The 25,546-nt window shown below is 46.6% G+C and overlaps 1 protein-coding gene and 1 long non-coding RNA gene across 4 annotated transcripts in view; one reads left to right on the plus strand and one right to left on the minus strand.

Moving 5' to 3' along the window:
- Positions 1 to 8,717, plus strand: part of LOC106629246 (uncharacterized) — a 37,822-nt gene extending 29,105 nt beyond the window's left edge. For both annotated transcript variants that reach the window (XR_003379037.2, XR_001332459.3), the window contains exon 4: positions 4,341 to 8,717. This is a non-coding gene — a long non-coding RNA (uncharacterized LOC106629246). The remainder of the gene's footprint in view (positions 1 to 4,340) is intronic.
- On the minus strand, positions 1,253 to 24,973 carry GPR20 (G protein-coupled receptor 20). Of its 2 annotated transcripts, none has more exons than XM_014264835.3 (2): positions 24,836 to 24,973; positions 1,253 to 2,719 (listed from the first exon to the last, which is right to left on the minus strand). In XM_014264835.3, exon 2 carries the CDS (start codon positions 2,703 to 2,705, stop codon positions 1,638 to 1,640), a length of 1,068 nt encoding a protein of 355 aa, XP_014120310.1. In that variant the 5' UTR covers positions 2,706 to 2,719; positions 24,836 to 24,973; the 3' UTR covers positions 1,253 to 1,637. The 2 variants fall into 2 exon arrangements, with proteins under 2 accessions (XP_014120310.1, XP_005479695.1); XM_005479638.4 differs by lacking the exon at positions 24,836 to 24,973 and adding an exon at positions 12,073 to 12,223.
- Between the last annotated feature and the right edge of the window lie 573 nt (positions 24,974 to 25,546).

A 25,546-nucleotide genomic window follows, 5' to 3' on the forward strand; every position in this document is an offset into this window, starting at 1 on the left:
AGTGTTGGTGGCTCTCATCACCACCCCTGGAGGGAAAATCCTCTTCAGAGGAATAGAGGTCCCAGCAGAAGGGCACTGACTCAGCTGCATTGCTTGGGAATTACAGACTCCACTGGAACAGGTACTGGAACACCCAGTTCCCTGTATTGCAGTGATATTGATGGTTCAAGTTTTATACCATTGGGTTGGTCAGGGAAATGGGTTAGGTTAAACATATGTGTGTTGCAAGAAGCAAACTCCTGCAAACCCTGTTGCAAGAGGCAGTTTGAGGCATTGTTTATATTGTGTTTCTGTGGAATAGAGATGGCTGTACCACGGTCAGATCTCAGGGAAGCAGAATACTACTCCAGGATGCTCTAGCTTGGACCAATGTCGGCTCTTCTGACGGGTAACACCAGTGAGTGCTAGGAAAAGCTGATCACTAGACTTGATAAGTTCATAATAGCCCTCCAGATGGAGTGGCTATAGATGTGAGTGAGGAAATGTGCAGCAACAACAGCAGTTATTGCTGTTCATGCCACAGATTTTGCAGTTTTCCTAGGATAATTTTTTTTTGGCATTTGCATTTTTTCATTGATATAATGTCATCTAAAACATTCCCCCACATTGAGGCTAGAATTTTGCAGCATCCTTAGCCTCTTTAGGCTTTTAGGAGACTTTAAACATGGCTCTTTAAAACATCCTAGTGAGTTTGTCCTGGGGTGAATGATTTCAGCATAGATGCCTGAGATGCATTCTTTTTCTGTGCTTGGAAGTACTGACTTCTGAGTGACTGAGTGGATGGACTGCTGGGGGAATTAGGACATCAAGTTCTGATGTTACAACATGCCAGGAAGAAAAACCAAACCAGAGTAGTATAGCATCATAGTCTGGTTCTGGTTTTCATCTTGGCTGTTCCTCAGGGAGACAGAGCAGAACAGCAGAGTTTGCTGGGATTCATGTTCATTTTCACAGATTTTTGTATACTCATCTGCAATTCAGGGGATTTGGTGATCCAAATACAAGTGGAACATATCCTTAACCTCTCCCCAACACAGGCAATGTGTATGAAAATATATACATTGACATGTATTTTTTCTTATAGCCAAGAGATTTCACTTCTTGACTTCATCTCTTCCCTGAGAAGGTTCAGACTTTTTCATAAATGAATGAGTTGTCACTAGTGACATGTGGGCTAGTATACTTCTTTCCCATTTCATTGGCATCTAAAATCTTTGTTGTGGACAGCTCTGGAAACAACCTTCTTGTCCTTTATTCTTAAGTATATAGGCACAAAATCTTTCATTACAAACCACAGCTATCCTGCTTTCTAAGCCATCCTAGAAATGTTGCATTATGATGACAAACACACAAAGAAAACCACAATAAAGAGTTTGTTGCTAGCAAAATTTCTGTATTAAAATACAAAGAAAACTTCCCTGCTGGGAACAGTAATTATGGACTCTTTTGTATGATACTAACAGCATTGTAGGTTCCATTTCCAAACAGACCACAATGTTCTTGAGGAATAAATTCCACCACTGTCGGTCTGGACCTCAGCCTAAAACACAGAGTTCAAAAACTATAGTACTGTGCATCCTATCAATATTCCAGCATCATGGCACTGGCTTACTTCAACGTGTCCCATCACATGTGGGTTATATCTGAACACTGCTTGGTGATGGCAAGCTCAGAGGGCTTCCTATTGTGTTTGAGAAGGCGATGTTTGCGTTGGAGCCCTTGGAGTTCTTGTTCATACCCAGGATGTCTGCATTAGTTTGCTCTGGTTCAGCTTTCCTGAAGATGTTTTTCATGGTAGACTGGAAGTTATTGGTGACAAAGCAATAGACAATGGGGTCCATGCAGCTATTGAGGCTACTCAGAGTCACTGTCACGTGGTAGACGAGGAGGCTGATGTTGTGGGGAATGTCTGGGTTGATGGAGATTGCGACCTGTAGCACATGGAAAGGAGTGAAGCAGATCATGAAGATGATGAGGACGGTGATAAGGAGCTGCACAGCCCTCATTCTTCTCTCCCTACTCTGGTGCATGAGACTAGGCTTGGACAGGGCACACATAATCCTGGTGGTGAAGAAGATGATTATGATGAGGGGGAAGAAGTACTCACAGACCATCAGGACCAGGATCTTGGAGAGGCAGCACTCAGCAAACCGTATCGCCATGGTCAGGATGGAGAAAGTCACCACAGTGGCAAAGATCCAAATGAAGATGCAGATCCCCTTGGCACAGGTGGGGTTCCTCCATTTACGTGAGGCTTCCACCTGCACTATTGCCAGGTAGCGGTCAACGCAGATGCATGTCAGGAAGAGGATGCTGCAGTACATGTTGACAAAGTAGCCAAAGATGTGAACCAAGGAACAATTCTTGCAATCCCCTGAACTGTAGAACATGATGATCCGGACAGGCAAGGAAAAGCCCACCAGGAGATCAGTTACAATCAAGTTGATGGTGTAAATAACAGAGGTGGTTTTTGTCTTGGTACGGAAGCAGAAGACATACAGTGCCAAGCTGTTCAGCACGACACCCACCAGGAAAATGATGGCATTGACTACCATCAGGACAATCCACAGGTTATAAAAATCTGTGAACAGTTGTTTGTCTGAGTTGAGGAACTTGGAGAACAAGTTGATGTTGGAGTTAGGTTCCTCGGTGGAGTTGATAGAGTCAAGGGGTGGCATTTGGGTGGAGGAGGTCGGCATGGTCATTGACTTCCAGCAATCTGGAAGAAAAGAAATAGAGGTATAGTGATAAATATGTCAGCATTCCTTAGGGCTCAAAAATCTTGTCACTTAAAAACATTTTAACCAACATATTTGCACATCCTGAGTAGTAGATCCCCATCTACCAATATGGGATTACCAATAATTGCAAGGAAATACCTGGGCTTATAATTAGTGCCTTGCAGTGGCTCCAGATTGATGTTTTAGGGAAAAGACACACACTCCAAGTTTCTCTTCCTCTTCCTTGTATAAAAATGATTTTAAGGCCAGAAGACCTTTGCATAACCCTAACCCCAGCATTTGATTCCTAAAATATCATGTCCCTTGCCTTGGGCAGGTGATCCCATTAGAGAGTTACATGCAGCAGTGTTTTCAGGAGCTGTAAGATTTCTCTGAAATCAAAGAAAGGCTGAATTGTCTGAGAAAGCAGAAGCAGGTTGTGTGGCATCTTCTACAGATCTGTGTTCACAGCAACAGCAGCCAGAAGATTTCAAACTAAGGGTGTAAGCCACTGGTCCTGCCAGGATTTGACAGTTTAATTTGCAAATCATTCCTGACTTAGACACTATTTTAAACTGATTTGTATATTAAAAGATAAAAAAACAAAAGACCCAATATATACAGAGACTTGGCTGGTTTCAATAAAAATAAATGCTTGAAAAATGTCTGGAATATCTCAAAGTGGCTGGGCAGGGCTTCGAGGTTAAAAAAATCAGCTTGGATCAGCAGAGAATGATGCTGAAAGAGTTGATTTATGAGGGTTTGAAATCTCTGCTAATGAGCCGAATGCAGAAGGACTGGGAGACAAGGAGCTGCAAACACATCTCCCAGTGCTCACAGAACTGCAGTGTGCCTGGGCTGGGTGTCTCAGTGTGGAAGTCTGGAATTGCTGAGGGAGTCTGAATGTCCATCCAGTTCCCCCAAGCATATCCCATCCTCTGGCAGATTTTTTTCCCCCTCCTCCAATCTTTTATGCTGCTTATGGGGATCAGGAGGATGGACCAAAGGTGTTGTATCACCTGTGAGGTGCTTCAAGCTGTTGGTGGCTGTGTACAAAGTGGAGGAGGAAGCTACTTAGGACAAAAGCGAAAAGTAGGTCCTGAGGAGAGTCCCTGCTGGCCAAAAGAAAATGTTCTGAAGGGACAGTATTGACTGAGTCCAGAGAACACCACAGCAGCTCTCAGCCTGCCTCGTGACTGCCAAAGCCTTCTTGTGCCCGCTCACCATGTCTCTACATTTCCTGCATACAACACTCCTAATGTGTCTCACCAGTGCTTGGCCAATAGTCAACATTCAAGATCAACAGTCCTCATGGGATGCTACAGCCTAGTTGTGATTACTCTGCTTGGTTCATTCAAGCCAGGTAAAAGTGAAGCAGAACATTTGTTGAGAAAAAGCAGAGATTAGGACTGAGAATTTAGAAGACCAGGTGTGAAAATTCTTGGACAAGTGACTTTGCCATCATGATGGATCTTGGGTTTGTTGGCCTGGAATCTGGGGATTGGTCTAGTTTCTTCTTGCCTCTCAGTCTGTGGAACTGGTTTGAAGCAAAAAGTTGGTTTTTAATGTCCTTGAGCTCAGAAGGATATTTCTAATCAAATGTCAATTTCTTTTATTTAGGTAGACACTGAAGCCCAAGGAGTTGAATTGATCATTGGAATGGCTGATGCTCAAACATAGAGTCTTCCTGAGATCCAACCTAGTGCCAGAATACACCGCAGGACTGACATCCTGAAACCTGGGGTCAGACCACCTGTAATGCCCCAAAGAACTACTGGGCAGAGAGGAGCAATGCTAGTTTCTGTCCCCTTTTCCCTCCAGGCCATCTCCAGCAGAAACAAGACATTGGAACATCATGTGTTTTGGGAGTGACCAGGTTACCTCCCCCTGCACTGAACTTTGGTGGCAGCCAAAGTGGCACACATGTTCATGGCGTTTTGTCTGGGTCTGACTGAGCCTGCAGGCTCCTGAGGGAGAGTCTTGTCTCTTCACATTTTGTGCCAAGCACACTGTCAGAGAAAACCAGGAAAAACTGGCCCCAAATAGGCTGAAGGTAGTGGAGTTGCAAAATCTGGCACCTGAGAAAGATGCATGGGGAGGATGATGCAGAATCCTGGCCCGTTTTCTACTGATTTCCTAAAATTCTCACCATCTTCTCTGTTTGTTTGTTTCACTTCGTTAATTATGAAAACAAACTGAAATGAGCAGATGCCTGGATCTGCTCCCAGCTTTCTCTTTGCAGATGCTATCAAGAGGAGCACTGTGGAAGCCAAGGAATAAAGAAAGACTTTGATGCCCCTGGAGTGCATTGTGAGAGTGTATGTCTGTGTTCAGACACGTACCCGAGCAACAGGAGAAGACAAAATCACCCATCCCATCCCTGAGCTTGCACTAAACTCTATTGAATTACACATGCATTTGTCTTCTCATTGTAATTTCATGGCACTGGCTGTTTGCTCTGATTTTGCCTCTTGTTAGTAGCTTGCCTCCTGTGGGAGATTTTTGTTCAGTCTGAGATCCCTTATCACAAACACCTGATATTCATCTTATTTTGCCTTTCTTGTCTCAATGAAATCAGCAATTCCAAATACATTCAAATGTTCTTCATCCTCACCATGCCTTTGAGGGATGTAGGATGTGTTACAGACAAATAGAAAATTAAAATAATCAGCATATACAATGTCTTGGCTTACATAGCCACCTTTTCTACTGAGCCCCATGTGCAAGGAAATAAACTCCAGATATTGTAAACTGCTGAAAAACAACAGGTAACATTGTGGTTGCCAAATTAAATATTCAAAGAAGTGCTGCATTAGAGCTTTCCCAGTCCATCGCTGCCCTATCTGAACTCAAAATCCAAACAACTACATGAAATAAGTCCCAGCAAATTTAATTAATCCTGAAGATTTCCTCCCTGACAGTCTGTGGAAAAGCTGCCTCTTGGGCTGTGGTGGGAAAAATCTTCATCTAATCAAATTGTTACTGATGGATGTTTGGGTGAATGGCCTCTTCCTTTCTTTGTGGGACTGCTCTCATCTCATGGCTCACAAGCAGAAAGAATGGAGAGCTGCACTAGCAAAGCAACAGAATTCCTCTGAGTGTTTTTAATGAGACGGAGCTGGACCAAACCCCCAGTTTACAGCTGCTAAGGATTTTTCCATTGTGGGACTCCAAGCCTGTGAGAAAGGTACATTGCCCCTTTTTGCAACACAGAAAGGCAGCTTGACCTTGTGTCTGAGCAAAGCTAAACATTTCCAAAGAGTTTGAAATCTTCCTCTCACTGAGTCCAAATACTATCTCAACCAAGTCTCTTTCCCTACCATCAGACATACTCATGCAGGTGTTTAAAGTGAGTCATTTCAGCTACTCATCACCATGACGTGGTGGCATATGGAAGTCAGTGAGGGGCTTGGCTAAATTAATGAGAAACTTTTCAGCCTCTGCAAACTTTTATTTTGCTGTGTTTTGCACTATTTATTACTCGTGACTATGGCATGAGCTCATGCAGAGCTGCAAGAACCACCTTTATTTACAAAGCAAATAGATTTTGGGTTAACCCCCTTCCTAAAATCCTCAAAGAGCTTGGAGCTTAGTCTACTTCATACCTTCCTGAGCTCTCAGCCCCCCAGATTTCCATGCAATCCCTGTTTCTTGGGGCTGGCAGTCTGCCAAGCCCAAGATGGGTAAATATGCATCCTTTTGAGTGCTGTCTGACCGTACCAGTTGGACTAGGCTGTTATATTACACCTCTCAGGCTGGATTTTGTCTGCCTGGCTGGGAAACTGTGGGTAGCATTTCCTTAAAAGTACGGAAGGAATCTGGGTAGAAATGGGATAAAGGGAGGGACAGAGAATAGAGGTTGACCTGCTTTCCCTCATTCTGATAAAGGTCCCTGCTCAGCACTGAGAGAGGGGGACTTGCTCTGAAATACTGTCTCATTGTTGTGTGACACGACCAGTTCCATCATTCTTGGGCCAAATAGGAAACAGATGGTCACTGTGCTGAAAACAGGTCCTGCAGCCTCTTCCCTCACTCACTCACTGCTTGGCATTACACTTGTTAACTTAGCATGGGCAGCACAGTGCTGTGTCTGCTCCAGAAGGAGATCCTTGACCATCCCATATTCCATTTCACCCAACCTTGTGCTTGGTGACAGCCTTAAAGCTCACCCTGACGTTGCTGAAATTAATGGGGTTCACTTCCTTAGCCCAGGGGACTTTTGGATCTGCTTCAGTGGTTCAAGTAATAGGATATAAAAGAAAAGGCAGGTCAGACAACTGAATTTTGCCCTAACTGCATGCCAAAAGGATTATTTATTGGTGTGCAGAAAGGATCTCTGTGTGCAGACCCAGAGAACACCAGAGCCACACACTGGGATCGGAAAGTTGAAAAGGACGTTAACAAGCACGAGTGTAATTTAGTATAAACAGCTTCAGCTTTTCTCATCTCCCTGTCCTGAACTGGAACATCTGATATGGCAACCTGGCTCCTCTATCATCCTCCCTGTTCCCCTCACCCTGTCCTGCCTGCTGGTGTTATTCTGCTGCCTGGGGTGGCAGCAGTGTGTGTTTAGTTTTTCAGCCTTCCTGTGTTTAAAGTTCCCTGGGTGATTTATCATCATATTTATAAATGAAGGGTTAAATTCACTCTCTTTCAATTTAAATTGTATGATTCTCTTTCTGGCAAGCTCTCACTCAACTCTGGATCAAACTGGCCAAATATGGTGTTTTTGTGCATGTCGACCTTGCTCTATATGTGGTAGAGTTTGCTTTATGTGTCTTGTGCTCAGCCTGGGGAGGGTGGGTTTGCTGACAGGGGGAACAGAGGAAAAAAGGGAGAGAAAGGGAATGAATCCAGCTGCTGAAAGGAAAAAGCTGGTGCCTATCTGACCCTTGGGCTGTGAGAAGAGAGATAATTCTGGGGGAGATAGATTCTACTCCAAAGCAGAAATGGGACTGTTCTCAGGGCAGGTAAGATCCCATTTTCGTGGGCGTCAGATCTCTGCTCTCACTTGATTCCTGGGCACCGAGGTCTCCTTTAAACCTCCAGGTCCGAGGGTGGCTGGAGCAAGTGTGTTAAACACCCACCTTCTGAGGAATCACAGTTAGAAATTGCCAAATCCAGAGCAGAGCTGGATTATTCCTTCTCCTCCAATGCCATGGACATAAAAGGGACTTTGGAGACACAAAACACATAGTTTTCTGAGTGTCAGATTAAATGACACCTGATTTCTTGCAATCTCATGTCTCACAGTGGCTCACAGGGCTGGGGGAATGCTTTGCCCTGCTTGAGATGCTTATTATAACTTTTTCCCATGTGGACACTTGGCTGCCTTAATGAGCACTCACATTCCAGCTCTTCCCTTGGCTCCAGCACTTGTTTGACTTTCTCCTTTCTTTGCTGCCTAATTTCCTGAAAATTGAGGTGATCTTTCCCTTCTGCCAAATTCTAGTTGAAATTAGGCAGCAGATTGAAAAACATTAGGAGGACAGAGGAAATAGGAGCTGACAACCACACAAACAGGCACTGAGAGTGATCCTTGTTTCCTCTAATGTGAACCTGCAAGTCATTTGTTAACACTCTCCACTACATATCCTTTCATTTAGGTCTTATTCCCTGCAAATTCACAATTGCTTTGGCATTGAAACACAGCAAACAGGGCTAGATGGTTTCTGTGAAACAGAGTATTGCCTGCTTCTTATTGTTTTCCTGAAGAGAAATAATTTCAGTTTTATGCCAAAGCACGGGAGAACTGGCCTGACTGGGACAGATGATAGCTAATTGCTGGGTGTTGGCACTATTCAGCCATGGTCTGCTTGCCCATGTGTGATAAAGAGTGTGATCCCCAGCAAGTCCTACTTTGTCTGGTGGTTTGAATGGTCATGTACTGAATAACAGCTTTTGTCTGGAATCACAGAATCACAGAATATCCTGAATTGGAGGGGACCCACAAAGATCACAGAGTCCAACTCCTGCCCCTGCACAGGACCATCCCCAAGAGTCATACCACAGGCCCAAGAGAGTTGTCCAAAAGCTCCTTGAGCTCTGTCAGGCTTGGTGCTGTGACCAGTTCCTTGGGGAGCTTGTTGCAGTGCCCAACCACCCTCTGGGTGAAGAACATTGTCCTAATATCCAATCTGAGCCTACCTGGACACCAGGTAAGGCCATTCCCTCACGTCCTGTCACTGTTCACCACAGAGAAGAGATCAGTGCCTGCCCCTGCTCTCATAAAGAAGTTTTAACTTCACTGAGGTCTCCCCTCAGTCTCCTCCAGGCTGAACAGACCAAGTGACTCCTGCTCCTCATACAGCTTCCTCTCAAAGCCAAGAGAGATTAACCCCCCCAAAACTAACTTTTGAATCTCTAATGTTGGCCATAAAAATCAGATTTCCCATCTGGCAAGGGGGAAAACTTCTATCTCCAGTCTCAGGCATAGGGGTAATCCTTCAAGGCCCATAAGCAATCACAGGCTGAGGATGTGTGGAGGCTGATGCAGTGCTGGTTGTTGGGTTGATGTTGTTGATGTGCTCTTGAGATGTTTGCCTCCTGCCTGAGATGCCCAGTTTGCCTCTGTGTGCTCCTCCATCTCCAAGGCCCTGCTGTGGATGGGCAATGGATATTGCCCTGTGCTGTGATCCGAGCTCCACCCTCCACACCCAGTTCAATGCTGTGTGTACACATGGGTGGATCCTTTGCTCTCCATGGGCCCAAGCCCAAAATCACATCCTTGGAAGGTGAGGCACCCTCATCCCCAGCTCATTTTGTGACAAGAAATAGTCTGTGAGTGCCCAAGCAATGATTTAGTCCAGCAGGTCACCCTAGGCCATGAGGAATCACTTCCAGTTAGATGAGGGAGAGCACAGCTCTCCAAAGTGCATTCCGCTTCTCCACGGAGCAAAGTGACCCAGATGGGACTGAAGCCACTTGGCTTGGACCAAATGCCAACTCTGTGCATCCAGGCTTGAACCTGCTGCTTAAAACCAGGTGACAGATCACAGTCCTGGACACTCCAGAGACAATCTATTTAAAACTTGGAAAGGTCTGCATGGTTCTCCCTCAGCCCTTGTCCTGAGTGTGCGTGAAAACACTGAAATGAAGCTCCCAGAGATACCCAGAGGAGGAAATTCACATACTGGCAGATTTCTTATGAGTTTATACCTCCTCTATGGCATTTGCAGGAGCAATGCCTCAGTCTTTGAAAGAAAAAGCCTAGATGTGCATGCGCAAGCAAAAAGAGAAGTGGGATTGTACATACTTTGCCCCTCCAGACCTACAAATATCCACCCAGCAGTGGTGGGCACCTAGAGGTCCCCCAGACCATCTCTGATGAGACTTGCTAGTACTGGTCACCTATAAGAAAGGTAATAATAAAGGGGGTTTGCCTCTTTTGCTTGTTTATACCATACTATGTAGAAAAATCTCTCCTGAAATACTTGGATGTCTATGATACCTTATCAATTCCACTGTATTTTTCATGTCCCTCTTTTCTGTGTTATCAGATCACAGAAATGCCAAGTGTCTTGGTGAATGCTCTATCAATCATGCTGCTAGCATTTAAAAGACCAATATCTCATACCCTGTCAGGGCTCGTACCAAGTGCCATCTGTCACAAGGGAGCTTGGAGTGACATCTCTGCAGTAGGTGCTGTGTGTTTCCAGCTCAGTTCCTTTCAGAGAAATCAGAGCATGACTTCCTGAGTGTATCCCTCTCTGTCCCTTGTGGACCATTATACATGAGGGGAAAACACATATTTTTGAGAGAATTTTTTTCCAACATGATTAACATTTAAAAAAAAAGTTACATCTTAAACAAAACATATAGATTTGGACCCTTATGGGTCCTGCCAGTAAAGATGAATTTGAGCCTGTCTTCTTGGGAGGTTGTAACAGCAAAAGAGAAATGCATTTGATTTTATAGGGATTACAGTAATCCATTGAGTGTTTCCAGGGTGCCTGAGACAAAGTGCTGGAAATGTCAGTTTGAAATAACAGCTATTGTGGCTGTGTGCAAGGAGAGCTGTGCAGTGAAAATTACCATATAGGCACATGCAGGAACTTCACAGGCAAGTGCAAAAACAATAACTGGCCTGTGTGCTGCTGCTTGCTTTTAAGAAGGAAATTTTTAATTGCAAATTTTCTCCTCTTTCTGCCTTCAGCTCCCTGCTTGCTCTGTCTGTTGGCAAGAAGGTGAGAAGGGCAGTAAAAGAAGAACAGCGGCAGAATTCTACTGTTGGGGAAATACCTGGGCTCCTGCACAGCCAGGAAGTGTAGGACTGGTGAAACAATGCTCACATCCCAGGGAGCACAGGGCACCAGTGCAGGTAGGGATGCAGGGGAGATGCAGAGGGATCAGCTCTGCCTCCCAGCACTCACTCCAAGCTGTGCTGCTCTCTTGGCTGCAGGGAGAAACTGAGGCACAGAGCAATGTGTGGTCTTGGCCCAGGGAATGCAGCAAGGTGGGAGACCCAGTTAGGGAGCAGAGAGTTTTTGAGGCATCCCAGGATGGACAATCATGTCTTAACCCTTTGGGAGGCTGGTTTCCTTAGCAAGGAACATATGACAGTGCTGTGCAGAGCCCACAGTGCCTTCAGAGTTCTGCAAATTTTGGATTCACCAGGTTAACCTGACAAAGCTCAGTGTTGTTGGTGAGTGTGCTGCTGTGAAAGCAGGGAGCATTTCTGCAGGGGTCTGCTAAGGACCTTGGAAAGGATCTGCTTTCTTCTCTACTAACCCAGCCTGTGGGTTCAGAGAGGGAAGGCAGCACCGCTCCTAGAGCTGAGCTTGCACCCTGCTGCATAGCCAAACAGGTAAAACATTTGCACTTGCAGCTGACCCCATTCCAGGCAGTGCACCATCTCTTCTTCTCTTGGCTTCCAAAACCTTCCTGAATCATTTCACCAAAATTTAATTACACCTGGGATTACACATGCACAAACCACATCACCCCCTTCCTCACAAGAGCTGTCACAGCGCTTCTCAAGGAGGGAAAGCCTGCAACTTTGCACACTTCCATTACCCTCCATCTCCTTGAAGAACAACCAAATATCCTCACACTGCCTCAAATCCCAAAAGCAAAGAAAGTCACAAGGGAGAATCTCCTTGCAGCCCCTGCTAGCTGCTGAGAGCCAGAGACTTCCCGAGCTGCTCATCCACGTGTTCACTGCAGGACCTTTTCTGCTCTCACCCCTTCCAGGGCTCTCTGTTGCAATAGCCAGGACAGTGAGTTCAATATCCAGCAAATCCTTCCTGGCCTCCCACTGTCCCCCATCCCATGCCCCCCTCTTTGACCAATATCCCAAAGCATTCCCTGCAATGGTCATTGCAGTGTATTCCTGCATGAAGGACTGACTTACCTCCGGCCCGATCTCCCTTCTATGTTAGAGGAGCTGCTGGTAAGAAAATTTCCTTGTGGACCTGAGTGCTATCAGCCCAGGAAAGAGACATCTGTTCCTACAAGCAGAACAACTGGAGTGACTACAGAATATGAAGAAATGCCTAATCTGTCTCTTGCGTTCTCTCCCTCTCTTCCCCCTCCCCACCCCCCTTCTAAATATAGCCTTGCAACTAATGGGAAAAAATATACACTACCAAAAAAAAAATATTTCCACTTGTGTGTAGTGTTCAGAATTTCTCCCCAAACATCTGGCTCCTTGCCCTAAATCTCTCTGAAATTTATGAAGTGCTGTAAATGCTGAAGAGGGCTCCAGCCGTACTCACGGTGCTAATGCCCGAACATCTCTAGTAAACTAAAACTGCCCCCAGGTCAATTTTCTTGTGTCTCTGTGGGAACAAAATCTCTTTGCTGGGAACTTGCCAGCTCAAGGCCACTGCAATGCCACCACCATGTGTGACATGAGGAAAATACCCCTCTTTTCCTCTTCCTGATGTGAACTGCGATTAGAGAGAAGCATCCCTGGCAGCTGCAGGAAGGTGCTGAACCAAATGCCACAAAGGCTGTGATGTGCTTTGGACCAACCCAGCTGTCCAGAGCCTGAGAAAACCCCTGGCACAGGGAAACAAAGGGTTCCCTGCACACTTGGGTAGTGCTGCTGCAGTCCTTTGGGAGAGACGATAAAGACATCTATCCAGGGCTGAAATGGCTGAGCATGGATGGCAATAGAGAGTCTGAGGTCCACCAAGGAGCCCTCCAACATGTTCCTCCATCCTCATACAACCCTTCCCTACTGGTGGTAGAGTCATTGTGGGTGTCAGGTGTCTCAGAGTGGGGATTTAAGTATCTCTACACCCTTGGCTACATGAGAAGAGACTGACATTGTGCAAAGCTTAATGAATGATCCCATTTTTGAGATGGGTTCAAATCACATGGCTAGAGCAGCTTTCAAGACATCTCTGCTGGATGATGCACTAAGGACTCAAAGTCCCCCAAGTTCCATCTCAAGTTCCACTTCTTGCTCTAAACTGGCACCAAAACCCAATCTTTTTTTGGGATTTGCACAGATGCTCTCCCCAGGAGCTTTTCAGTAGCTTTAGAGATTTCCTCTAGGACAAAAGGGAGAAAAAACCCAAGAGCTTACATCAAGATTGGTTGTTTAGAAATATGGAGAGGATGGATGCTGGATTTTAGTATCAGCCCTGGCCTGCATCACACTTTAGATAAAGACAACACTGGTGCCAATGCAATAAACACGCAGGATATGGCCTGTCACAACACGACAGGATCAGCTGAGAGGCATTGAATTCCAGGTCAAGAGGCCAAATCCATAAATAGAGGAGAGGTAAACTCCACACATGCATGTCTCACTGGAGCACAAACAGTAGCTATGGTTATTAGAGAAGGTTGACCTCATTTTCTGGAATTACTTTTTCACCCTTGGATCTTTCCCAGCAAGACTGAGCTGATCCTTTTTGTCTGGTTATTTTATTGATTTTCTATTTTGAGTTTCTGCACACTGAGGAGCAGACTGTTCCCCCAGTTTCAGGAACATCCTCCTTAGCTTTATGAGCCCCTGATCCAGGCATTCCATAACTGACCTCTAGCTCAGGCATATGCCTGAACTTTCATTTGTTCCTCACTTTCTTATGCTTGGGAAGCAAGTGTGATTGGAAAGTCTTCATGAGCCCTGTCTGGGTGATCATCTTGCCTTCAGTTCCCTCCATCCTGGAAATTCAACAAGGGTAAAAACAAAGAGAAGAAACCAACCCATGACCTAATGTTGGGCAGGGTGGGTAAACTTGAATCCTATCGAGGCACCAAGACAGGTTTCCCAGAGAAGCTGTGGCTGCCCCATCCCTGGAAGATTTCAAGGCCAGGCTGGATGGGACTTGGAGCAACCTGGTACAGTGGAAAGTGTCCCTGCCATAGCAGAGGGTTGGAACTAGATGGTCTTCAATGTCTCTTACAACTCAGACCTTTCCAGAATTCTATGATTCTATCATTCTCAATGCCTGTGGTAGCAAATGCTTAAGTTTCCCCCAGCCTGTCAACAAATTTTTTATATTTAGGGAATGACTCTCTGAAGCTACAAATGTGAGCCTGTAAGTAAGAGATGACTTATCTCCAGGATGAACTATTGGTACCTGCACTCTGTCCAGCTTCTCTGGGAATGTCTGGTCCTTCCTTTGTGAGGACTGATTTGGTTTTTTGCTTTCACGTGATACATGAGAGCTGTGTTCCCATCCCTGTGCATGGGATAATCAGTGCCCTGCACTCCCCCACTATCCCAGCCTCTCCCTCCTTGCTGCATTTAGAGCTAGGCTCTGAGTGGCAACAGCTGCAAAGTTTCAAGTTGTGCCTGAGATAGTGCAGAACATGCCATATTGGGAAGCAGATGCTGCTGTTAAGGTGGAGAAGGCACATCCGGGCTCAGGGCCATGCTTTGTCCCAGACCCAGTTCCCACACTCAGCTTCAGGAGGAGTTGCAACCATAGCTGATAAATGAAGAGCTTCTATCATCTCTTCATTTTCAGTCATTTATCACCCTCCCAGAGGGAGCGAGAAAGGCAGAAAAAAAAAAGAGTAAACCTTTAGTAAATGGAAAATTTTCAAGCTTGTTCATTGAATATACAACGGTATTAAATGTTGGAGTGAGATTGTAGGTGGAAGAAGGTATTGGCTCAGTCAAAATCAGCACATAGAAGGACTAATAATGACATCAGGGAAGGATGCTACTAGCCCATGGTAATTCCTAGCAATCCCTTAACCTTGCTATACAGAATAGGGCTCTGGTTAAAATCTTCTGTGGCACAGAAAAGCAGGAGGCCAGACAGCTCTGGAAGGAGGTGGAGAGAAAGCTGAAACCACACATCCCTCTGGGGACATGTGTCCTGTTTTTGTCAGGAGAAGGGTGTACTCTTCCAGTCCTGTTCAAAAAGGGGAACTGAGCATCCTTTGATCCCCTGCTGTGGGAGAAGAGAGTGAGATTGGGCACTGCATAATGAACTTTAACAGAGCTGAGATGGGCTCAAGGCACATGGCCAGATCAGCTTTCAAGGTGTCTCTGTTGACCAGCTCTGCAAGGACCCAAATCCAATGTCCAAACATGCCTGTGTTTTTTTTAGGAGGCTGAATTTATGTTCTGTTATACTGAACAGATCTTCACAAATGAATCATTTTCTTCAGCAGTAAAGAATTCTTACCCCAGAAGGTGTTGGACATAGAAATAACAGTTCAGAAAACTGAGGAGCCTTTACCCATGGTCATGACTGTGTGGAGGTCACCAAAGAGTGGGATCCTCACTGCATGGAAGACACTGAAGGGTGGGATCTTCACTGTCCTATCTGGAAAACCTCTTTTTAGCAGCAGGCTTCATGGAGAGGCAGCAATTTTAGCTTGCCAGGTGAGTAACCCTTTATCATGGCAGATAAAGTGAATGGCATTGAGGAGAATTTACACCCATTTTACCCTTTCCAACTACTCCTCCTTCTGGTAAATCTACCCTAGAATATCCTCAGGCCTTAGAAAGGGCTGGAAAACTTTCATGTATGGCTCTATGATATGCACTGCCCAGGAGCCCTAAAATCTTGATTGTCCATGGTCTCTAAGGCTATTATGGGATGCTGTGAATCAGAACTGACCCAGAGAACCATGTAGGTTCTCACAGGTGGACCAGGTGTGGAGAAATTTCTGCACTGGAGCACCCTCCAGGGGTCACCTTTGATTTAGGGGGAAATATGAGGGCAACAGTGCTCTCCCCAAAGATGTAGGAGCTTTCCACCTAGGTCAGGTATTCTTCAGCTCCACCACACTTCCTTATCACAAAGAAGTGACACGTGTGTGGGAACACTCCTCTTTGGTGGCTCCTGAGCTGGTACTTTATGGAAGTAATATCATGGCAAATGGGGAGATCCTGGAAGAAGATTCAGGGTTTTTTCTGGTGCTTTTGGTAGAATCCAAGGGAAGTCCAGTTGAAAGAACCTTGAAGATTGAGGCTGGCATCTATCTCCAGCCTGGCTTTTAGCTTGTGGCCCTTGCTTATTTGGAGCCAAAGAGAGCAACACGTGGCTTCACCTGCTGGGCTGTTGAGAGGTCATTCTTCTCTGTTCTTTTGGTGATCCAGGTGTGTCATACTGGGACATTTGGGAGATCCTGGGACTGCTTTGGGATCTGAGCTCTGAGATATTCATGCTGGTTATGCCTAAGGTGCAGCTGCAAGGACTGGAGGAAAAGATCAGAGCTCTCTCTCTTAATTCTTAGACAGAATCTGTTCCAAGGGATGCCTTTATCCCTTTCCTGAAATGCTGGGATAGAAACACCAAATAGACAAAGAAATGTGAACTACTTATCCCTGGAGAAGGAGAGCTTAGATTGCTCCCCCAGTGATATTCAATACCCCCAGGGCTTTTTACCTGACTGTCAGCATGGGCAACAGAGGCTGTGGAGAGCCACAAAAGCTGGTCTAGCTGGCTCTCTTGATGGCATCTCAGCAGGGTCCAGAGGCAGCTGTACCTTCCTGACGTCAGCAGCTCTGCAGGACACAGTCTGTGTCCTCTGCCAACTGCTCAGGATCACAGGCACTTCGCAGCACTTGCTGGACTGTCACTTGCTGTCCTCAGAGGACTGCAGGGGTTGGAAGCCACCATAATTTTGTACCCCTGCCTCTGAACAGGATCCCCATCTGTGTGTTTGTGCAAGGAGGGAGATCAGACTCTCCCCATATGCTGGGATCCAGCTGTGATTCATCTGCTTGATGAGGGACAGGGAAAGACAAGTGGTGCCCTAAAATGATGGCCATGGCTCCTATTGGGTGAGTCAGGCATGGGGGAGGAGGAGTGTAGGAGCCAGTTTCCTGCCTGCCTGCTGCATATTTGGGAATTGGCTTTGCTGACCACTGACTCCCCCTCCATTTTCTCCCCAGGCTGTGGCATTTTTGCTGATGGACCTGTTGAGCTGAAAGAAAAATGAAGATGTCTGCAGTGCACAAAGAGCTGCTCCTCTGGGCAGCCCTGAGGTCTTTCCTCAGTTTGGAGCACATTGGTCCTGCCTGTCTCCAGTTCTTGCATGACAAGGGGTGTGAAGTCCCTTACCTGCTATAAATGCACCCTGTGAAGATGAGACAGGATCCCTCTCTCCATCCCAGTCTGCCCAGTTTACCACAGGTCTCACAGCTGTGAGGGTTCTCACAAGGTTCCTCAGTTCAAGGAATCAGCAAAATGAGCCACCAGGAGTCTTTGGCCACCCAACAAAGCATATCATGTCTCCCTTCTCCCTACTGATTCAAACCTCTTTGGGATCCTTTCCAGGATCCCACTGTGACCTTTCTGGCCCCCCAGCCCAGGTCTGTCCAGTGACCCTTGTACTCTTTTTTTTTGCTATTTTTTTCAAAGATTCAGAAGCTAATTGCCAAGAACTCAATGTCCAGTGTCATAACCTCACTGCAGAACTCTCCCCATTCCCAGCAAAGTATTTCCTGTTGATTTTGTTTGTCACTGGGCACACAGGGACACTAATGCTTGAAGGGGAAAGCTACACAAGCTTTGGGCTTTGGCATTACTCGGGCACCATGCCCTGGGAGGTCAATACTGGGTGGAGTGGCTCTTGCCCAGCTCTGGTTTGAAGGCTGCAGAGCAGGAATTGGCAGGATTGTTGGTCCTGGATGGTTGAAGAGCCCCCAGAGAGCTCTCAGCACTCTGCTCCTGTTTGTGGCAGTGGGAAGCGCAGCGTGGCAGGGCTGAGCTAGAAAACCTTGAACTCAAGATGTGCTGAGCCCTGCAAGGATGCAGAGGCCAGAGGAACACTTGAAAACCCATGGAAAAGAAGTTGTGGGGAATTTAAGGACCCAGTCTGGTGTCTCCACCTGCTCTGATTTAGCAGTGACCACAAATTTGGAAAGGGGCAGTAGGAGGCTCCCAGGGCCATCTGTTCAATTTTTGGGTTTTTTTGCTACATTAGTAACCTAGCCCAGGAGGAAGGACACCTGCAACTTGGAAAATCTGGTACTTGGACCCACAAACCTCAAAAAAGGCTTTAGAGAAAGTCATCCTCTCCCTGCTCACTCTGTGCAAACATGTTAATCCTCCTCTCCCATTCCCTTTGTTTGCCTGGTTTGGAGAGATTTGGAAGGGCTCAGGGCAGGGCTGTCTTTTGTTAGACGTGCACAGAGCTCAGCAATGCTCTGATCTGGAACAGGGCAGCATAAATCTGGGGGATTATCATAGGAAATGCCACAGTGATGAAAAGCCCTGTAGGAATGGGAAGAAAAGAAAGGGCCCCATTTGGGAAGAAAAAACTCCCAACAACCACCCTGCTGCTTGCTTACAAGTGATTCCTAAAATTGCTGCCTCTGGAAGAAGCTGGTACATTTGCTGATTTTTTTTTTTCCTTTTATTTTGGAGGGGATGTGTTCCTTTGTGTTCTCAGCTGCTTAGAATTACAGATCCTGTCCTTGACGCAAGTTCTGTGTGAGGGGCCTCACTGGGGACAAAAACCCCATTTTCTGGGGATGTGCCTCAGTTTCCTTATGGTTGAAACCATCCCTCTAAGCACAATGTGCAGAAGTGGTCTGGGAAATATTCAGGAAGGAAAGGAGGGAATCAGATACGTGATTTACTGGAAACTGCAATGCCAAAATAATAAATTTTCTCCTAAAAAAAAATGGAACAGGGTGCTGGGCAGCAGAACCCAGCTGGTTCTGTTTGTGGTGGTGGTGGTATGTTTGGGTATGGGGTCATGGACCCTTTTGTCTCCCACCTGGAGCAGAGAAAACCTGCTGAGACCTGAGTCAGGTGGAAACATGACGGTTCAGAAATCCAAGGAGATATTTTCTCTGTCTGGGATGTGATTACAGACAGCACCAGTTGTCCCTGCTGGTGAGGTCCTGAACTCACTGAGGTGTGGTCAGGGGATGGCATGATGGAAGGAAGACCAAGGCCCAGTTTGTGCTTAAGGTCTCAAAGCAAATTTTTTATCAGGAGCAAAAGCTCCACCTGTCACTGCTGAATCATTCCTTTCCATACCTTCATCTTGGTACTGACAGCTTCAGTCTTTGTTATGTTGGGAGTGCTGCAAGGTGCTGTTTGATTTGCCTTTCATGTCACCTGGAGGGATTATTCTCTACAAAAGCACTATTACATGTAATAAATAGTGTTAAATTGACTAATGAAAGGGGATGTGTTTCTGCCTTGGAGAACATCCAAACCAAACCAGCTGGAATGACCTGAGGGCCAGCAAACATGACCCATGAGGGCAAACCAGCAGAATTTGGCTTGTTTAATTTACAGAAAAGACAACAGAAGGCAAATCTGATAACAGCTGTGGAGATGTCCAGGCAGCTTCCCTGGGAATTGTGCAAGGTGGGTTCAACTTGCACAGTTTAGTTCATTAACACCAGTCTGGACCAGATGACCAGGCCAGTTTGTGATGGTCTCAGTGTAGAGTCTTCCTTTGGGTAAGAGGAATCCTATTGCTTGTGTCTCCTAGGGCAGGGATGTGCAGTCAGCATCCCTGTCCTCTGTAATTCAGAGTTAGAGCCACAGCAGCAGCCAGAGGCTCCCCCATGGTGCTGGAGCCACAGGTTATCCCATGGCTGTAACACAACCTAAGATGGGACCTTTTGGGCAAATTCTGCTGGCTTCTTTAAAGCAAAAATCCAGCCTGCTGTGATTGCTAAACTGGGCTCTGCTTCTTTGGGTGTCTTTCCATTTTCCAAGAAAAATAAACTGCAGGCTCTGTATTTTTAGATACACCATCTGATCACAGCTAGTCATATATCAGTCCCAATACTGTGAGTCAAGATGCTGGGCTCCATTGCTGAACTCCCTTGGGCAAGAACAAGTGGCTTGAGACATCCTGGGTGTATTAATAAATCAGAGTATTTAAAATAATCTTACACTTCCTTAGGTAAGCTGCTCACAAAGAATAATACACTTGGGAATTATTAATGTCAGCATCTTAGGAGCTCTGATTCTCTGGGGGAACTTGATACTGTTGTGAGTGGGAGAAGAGCAGCCCTGGTATGAGACAGAGCTAATCTAGGCAGGGGACAGAGGCAGCACGACTCCTCTTCCTTTCCCTCTCCTGCCAGTGCCTCTGATTCCTGACGTCTGCCCCTTGCTATTTCAGTCCTGGGTATCCTCTGAGGCGGCTGCTGGTCAGAGGGAGCTTTATGGTGGCCTCTTCAAAAAGCATCTGATCAACCTGCCTTGCAAAATAGTGCACAAATGTGGACTAGTTGGCATATTTTAAGCCTCTTGCTGGTTTTCCTCAGTCTCCACAAGTCTGTCTCTAACACCACTGCAGCCTGCAGACAATTTTCTGTGTGTTTGATCAAAGCAGTGGGAAGCCTCAGAGTTGGTGTGTGAAAAATGCCTGGTTCCTGAAAATGTATTTGTTGTGTTACTTTATCATTCTAACAAGAATCAATTTATCCACATAATTGGTAGCTGGAGACAGCATAACACAGCTTGGCAGCCTGGATTTTTCTCAGAGATGTATTGCTTGGCATATTCAAACCCAGGCAAAAGGAGCCAGCCTGGCTGCTGGGGAGCTGCAGCTCTGTGAGTGCCAAGCAGGTGAAACACAGCATGACAAATCAGCTTTCTCTCTCTGTCCTGCCAGAAAAAGACTTTGGGGATAAAGGTGAAATTGCACCTGGCTGAATGTCTCACTTAAGGTCTCTTCCAACCCGAGCTGCTCTATAATTCTATACTTTTTGAACAAGGAGTAACTGATAGGACAAGGGGGAATGATTTTAAACTAGGATAGATTTAGATTAGATATGAGCAAAAAATTCTTCACTGTGAAGGTGAGGAGAGTCTGGACTGGGTTGCCCAGAGAAGCTGTGGCTGCCCCATCCCTGGAAGTGTTCAAGGCCAGCCTGGATGGGGCTTGGAGTGACCTGGGATCGTGGAGGTGTCCCTGCTGTGGCAGCAGGTTTGGAAGTAAGGTCCAATCTTTATGGTCCTTTCCAACCCAGACTGTTCTGTCTTTCTGTGATTCTGATAAGCTTAATGATGCATTAGCCTCTCTGTTGAGATGGATAATGACCAGTTAGACTGTGGGAGGTGCAGGAATAGGTGTACTCTGCCTGCTCACTTTGCTCTGCTCAGGATCAGCTGCTGGAACACGGCCAGACCAGCAAGAGGGTGACCATAGATCCCACTGAGAGGAGAGGCTGTTGCACACTAGTGGCTCTTGTGGTGGAGGTGTGTGACCTCCAGCAATCTCCTGCCCTCTGCACTTGAGTGCTAGAAACCCTTCATGTCATGCAAGAAGCTGGTTTTCCTGCTGAGGCTGTCTCAGTGCCCTCTCCTGCTGTGCCCAGGTACCCACTTTGCTGCATCCTTCTGAGTTCACCACTCTGAGAAGACCCTGGTGGGCTACAAATGCCAGTGCTGGCCTCTGTGTGGGTCAGTGTGCTCAGAGCTCAGTGTTTCACCTTCCTAATGCCTACCTGCAGCAAACAACCTACTCTGATGTAGGTTTTTGCAGTTGTTGGTAGCTCTGAATGAAACAGAAATTTGGCAAACCTCCACAGGCATCCCTGCCCTTGTCTATGAGGCTAAAGACCACTTGTGATAGTCTCAATATGGGCCAGCTCCCCAAAGTGTCCCAAATCCATCTCTCTGGGTGTCCCATAGACAGGGTGACAATTTCAGTACATTCAGGGATGGGAAGCTGTCTGCTGGACCAGGACACTGGAAGCCATTCCCTACATTTTCAGCCTTAGAGGCATTTCCCAGAGCCTCATCTTTTTGGCAGATATTTGTAGAGAAGGTGGCTGGAGCCATGAAGAGGAAGGGACATTTGACAGTAAATCTTTTTTGCATCAATGTGAAAGAAGCCATCCTTTCTATTGTGTGGTAATGACTGTAGTGGTGCTTTTCAGGCTGTGATAGATGAGATGTACATCTTTTATAGATTATGTGTAGGAGGTAATAGAGAATTCAGTTCTTCTGTGTCTATACACTAATGGTGTATTGATCCCAGTAAATATCATGCTGAGACTGAACAGCAGCATTCCTGGTTAGTGTCATCCTGATGGGTGACATCACTGCTTTGGTTGTCACAGCCAGCTCAGCCTAATCCCATCTGACCCCCACAGCTCTTTACTGATCCTTCACTCCGGCTCTGGGCTTCACTTTTCTATTCCCCTGGTTCATCTTTCACCTCAGCACGACTGCTTCTGTCTCTGGACTTTGTCATGCTTGGCTGGACTCTGCTGTGCCTCTCTGGGATTTACTGGATGGGAAGTGTTTCCCTGCTAAGCCATCAGTAGAATTTGCTCAGCTATTTGTGATCTGCAAAAATGTACAGCTAAAAGCAATGAATTAAAATGCAAGGATGAAAAACGGATGAGAGGCAAAAGAGAGAGCAGGAAGGGTCCTTAGAGTATTTACAGATGAGAGATGAGTTGGCTGAGAAGTAGCAGACGTTCCTCAGAAGGGGCTGTAGATTTTACCGGGAGTCATGGGATGTTCACTAACATTTACCTTTAGGTAATAATTAGTCTCACCTCCTCCTAAACCTGGTGTCTGGACATTTATACCAACCTGCTATAACAGCCCAGGGTGGAAAGAGAAATCACAGAATCATCGAATCACACCATGGCTTGGGTTGCAAGAAACCTTAGAGATCATCTAGTTCCAAGCCCCCTGCCATGGCAGGGACATCTTCCACTAAACAAGGTTGTCCAAAGCTCCATCCAGTCTGGACTTGAAGTCCAAAAAATCTGAACTTAGAAGGTTACTCCAATGGGGAATTTTTGTCTCTCATTTTAAAAAGGGCTCAGGAATTCAGATTCCTTCCTGATTTTAGGCATCAAGATTCACATGCCCTTAATGGGTGAGGTTTCTTTGAACCCTGAGGTGATGAGCACTTGCCTTCTAAACACCCCCTTTACTTGTCTCCAGCCCCTTAAAATTTGTACTGCCAAAATCCTGCAGCACTTCTGACAACATGGAGTGCAGGATTTGGTCTTCTCCCTCTGAAAGGGGATATAGGGCCAGGACAGGACAGCCTGCATCCCTGTGAGAAGCACGTCATCCCAAGGGCATGATGCACTTGAGGGGGAGCAGAGCTGTGGCGGTGCTGTACGTGCGCCTGGTGGGATTTATTGCTGTGCTCAGCAGCCTCCTCCGTTCTGCTTGCTCTGCCTCGGAGAGAACGTGCTGTGAGAGGTGTTCCATGTGCAAATCCTTCCTTGATCTTTGCCTTCTGCTTCAAAACTGGGGAAGGAAGACTTTTAGGGTGCTTTTGGCACCTTTAGGCTCTGTGGAGAGGGGAGAAATTGCTCCCTGTCTGTGTTTTATCTCAATGCACTGAGGACATGGGGAAGGAGGCTTGATCAGGGTAAAGGAAAATGCTCTGAAATAGATGAATAAAGTAGCTGCTCAATTGCATTGCTAAGTTGCCAGGTGTCCTTGTAAGAAAGGATGGGGGGAAGATGGCGATTTTCCTTCTAACTATGGGTTGGCAGAGCTATCTGTGCACAAAGGAGATGGAAAATGTCTTAGTAAAGAGGTTTCTGTCAAAGGGAGGCTTCTGCCCTCACTTCTGCTGGCAGATGCTACAATAGGAGGACGGTGGGCATTTCTGCCTCCTTTTTCCATGGCTGCCCAGCTTTCCCCTGCTCAGGGAGAGATTTACAGAGTGAGCTGAGATGCAGCATTGCATCTAATCGTGGGCGACAGAGGTTTTCGCCCTGGTGGTTTTCAACTGGGACCGTCACGCGCAAGTAATGGGGATTAAACTTGTATGTCCACTGCTTTATTTCTGAATGGGGGAGTTTAACTTTGCAGAAGGAGCTGTCATTTCCGGAAAAGAGCTGGCTTTTTGCTGAAGAAGAGCAATTGGCCCTGGCATGTGAGAAATGTTAGAGGAAAAGGCGCCTCCTGTCACCAAAACACAGCTGAAATGATTCCGAAGAGCCACATTGCCAATTCATCACACTGCCACTGAGTGTGGGTAGTGTAAACACTGCGAGATGCTCTCTCTGTGCTGTACTGTGGCCAGACATGTCCCACTTGGCAGAGACTTGCCAGCAGACCTAGTGAGGCCATTCATCCCTTTCAGCCATCCCAGCCACTTCCCCTACTCACACAGCAATCAGAGTAAGGACATTTCCATATCATTTCCCTGGGGAAAGTTTTCTGCTTCCTAACCTTAAAATATAAAGTTCATTTTGAGCCTTCTCAGATCACTTTTTCATGGCTTGAGTCAAAAAAATCTTATATCTAGTTCTTATATCTATCTCTATACAGAGACACTTGTGGGATGCACAGGTGTGTGTGCAGCTGGACTTGACACAAGTAATCTGTATATGGAAGTTTACCAGAAATACTCAAGTTTTCATGCAGAATCCCTCCCAGGGCTCTTTACCATCCAAACAGATAATTCAGTTTATAGAAAACCCAACATTTCCCTCGATGATGCTCTTTTCCTTTGCACCAGCTCTGAACTCCCCAACCCTCCAGCGCCTGGTGAGGAACACTCTCCTTCCTCTCCAGCGCTATTCCCACCCACGTGGAGCCACCTCGCATCCAAACCCACGTGCTCCGCTCCCGACCCAGCTCCCAAGGACTCCCATCCCCATCTGGATGCCTCCAAACTCTCATCCCAGCCGGGATCAGAGCACGCTGCCTTCCCGAGCCGCAGCCGGTGAATGTCCCTCCCTCTCCCCGCTCTCTCCCAGCCCGGATCACGACTCGGGCAGGACTCACCCTGCCGGGATGAGGAATCTCAGCTGCCGAGCCCGGAGCCCGCTGCGGATTCCCGGAGCGAGTGGCCGTGGGCTCGCTCCCGGCGCTCGGAGCGGCGCGGGATGGATGATACAGGATCCAGACCTCCTTGGTTTACTTTTGCGTTGACGTCAGTGTCTTTTGGAGCCTCCACGGCTCGTTTTGGTAAAAAGGATGTCTTCAGGGGAGAGGGGAGGGGTCGGGAAGGGAGAGGAGTGAGGATGAGCTGAAGTTTTGTGATGTGAGCAGGCTGCGGTGGGAGGTTTTAGGGGATCATGCTGGAAGAAGACCAGGTAATCCTGGGTGTAGCTCATCACCTGGAGACCTGACCCTCACACAGAAATTATAGAAATCTTAGAGTGGCTTAGGTAGGAAGGAACCTTAAAGAACATCTAGTTTTAATCTCCTACCATGGGCAGGGACACTTTCCACAAGACCAGGTGGCTCAGAGTCCCATCCAACCTGGTCTTGAAGACTTCCAGGGATGGGGCATCCACAGCCTCTCTGGGAAGCCTGTTCCAATACCTCACTACCTTCTACATAAAGAATTTCCCTCCCCCAGCACTGTGCAGCCAAAGTGTGTATGGACATTTTTGGAGGGTGTGGAAAGGGCTGATACTTGTGAGGGATTTGGAGAACACCATCAGGAAGCAGAGCCTGAAAGTGAGATCACTAATGCCAAATTGTTCACAG

The sequence above is a fragment of the Zonotrichia albicollis genome, chromosome 1 (genome assembly GCF_047830755.1).
Source record: "Zonotrichia albicollis isolate bZonAlb1 chromosome 1, bZonAlb1.hap1, whole genome shotgun sequence".
Classification (NCBI taxonomy): Eukaryota; Metazoa; Chordata; class Aves; order Passeriformes; family Passerellidae; genus Zonotrichia; species Zonotrichia albicollis.

Bases quoted from the DNA above. Each gene is read 5' to 3' on its own strand.
- GPR20 (XM_014264835.3), bottom strand. From the start codon at position 2,705: ATGACCATGCCGACCTCCTCCACCCAAATGCCACCCCTTGACTCTATC.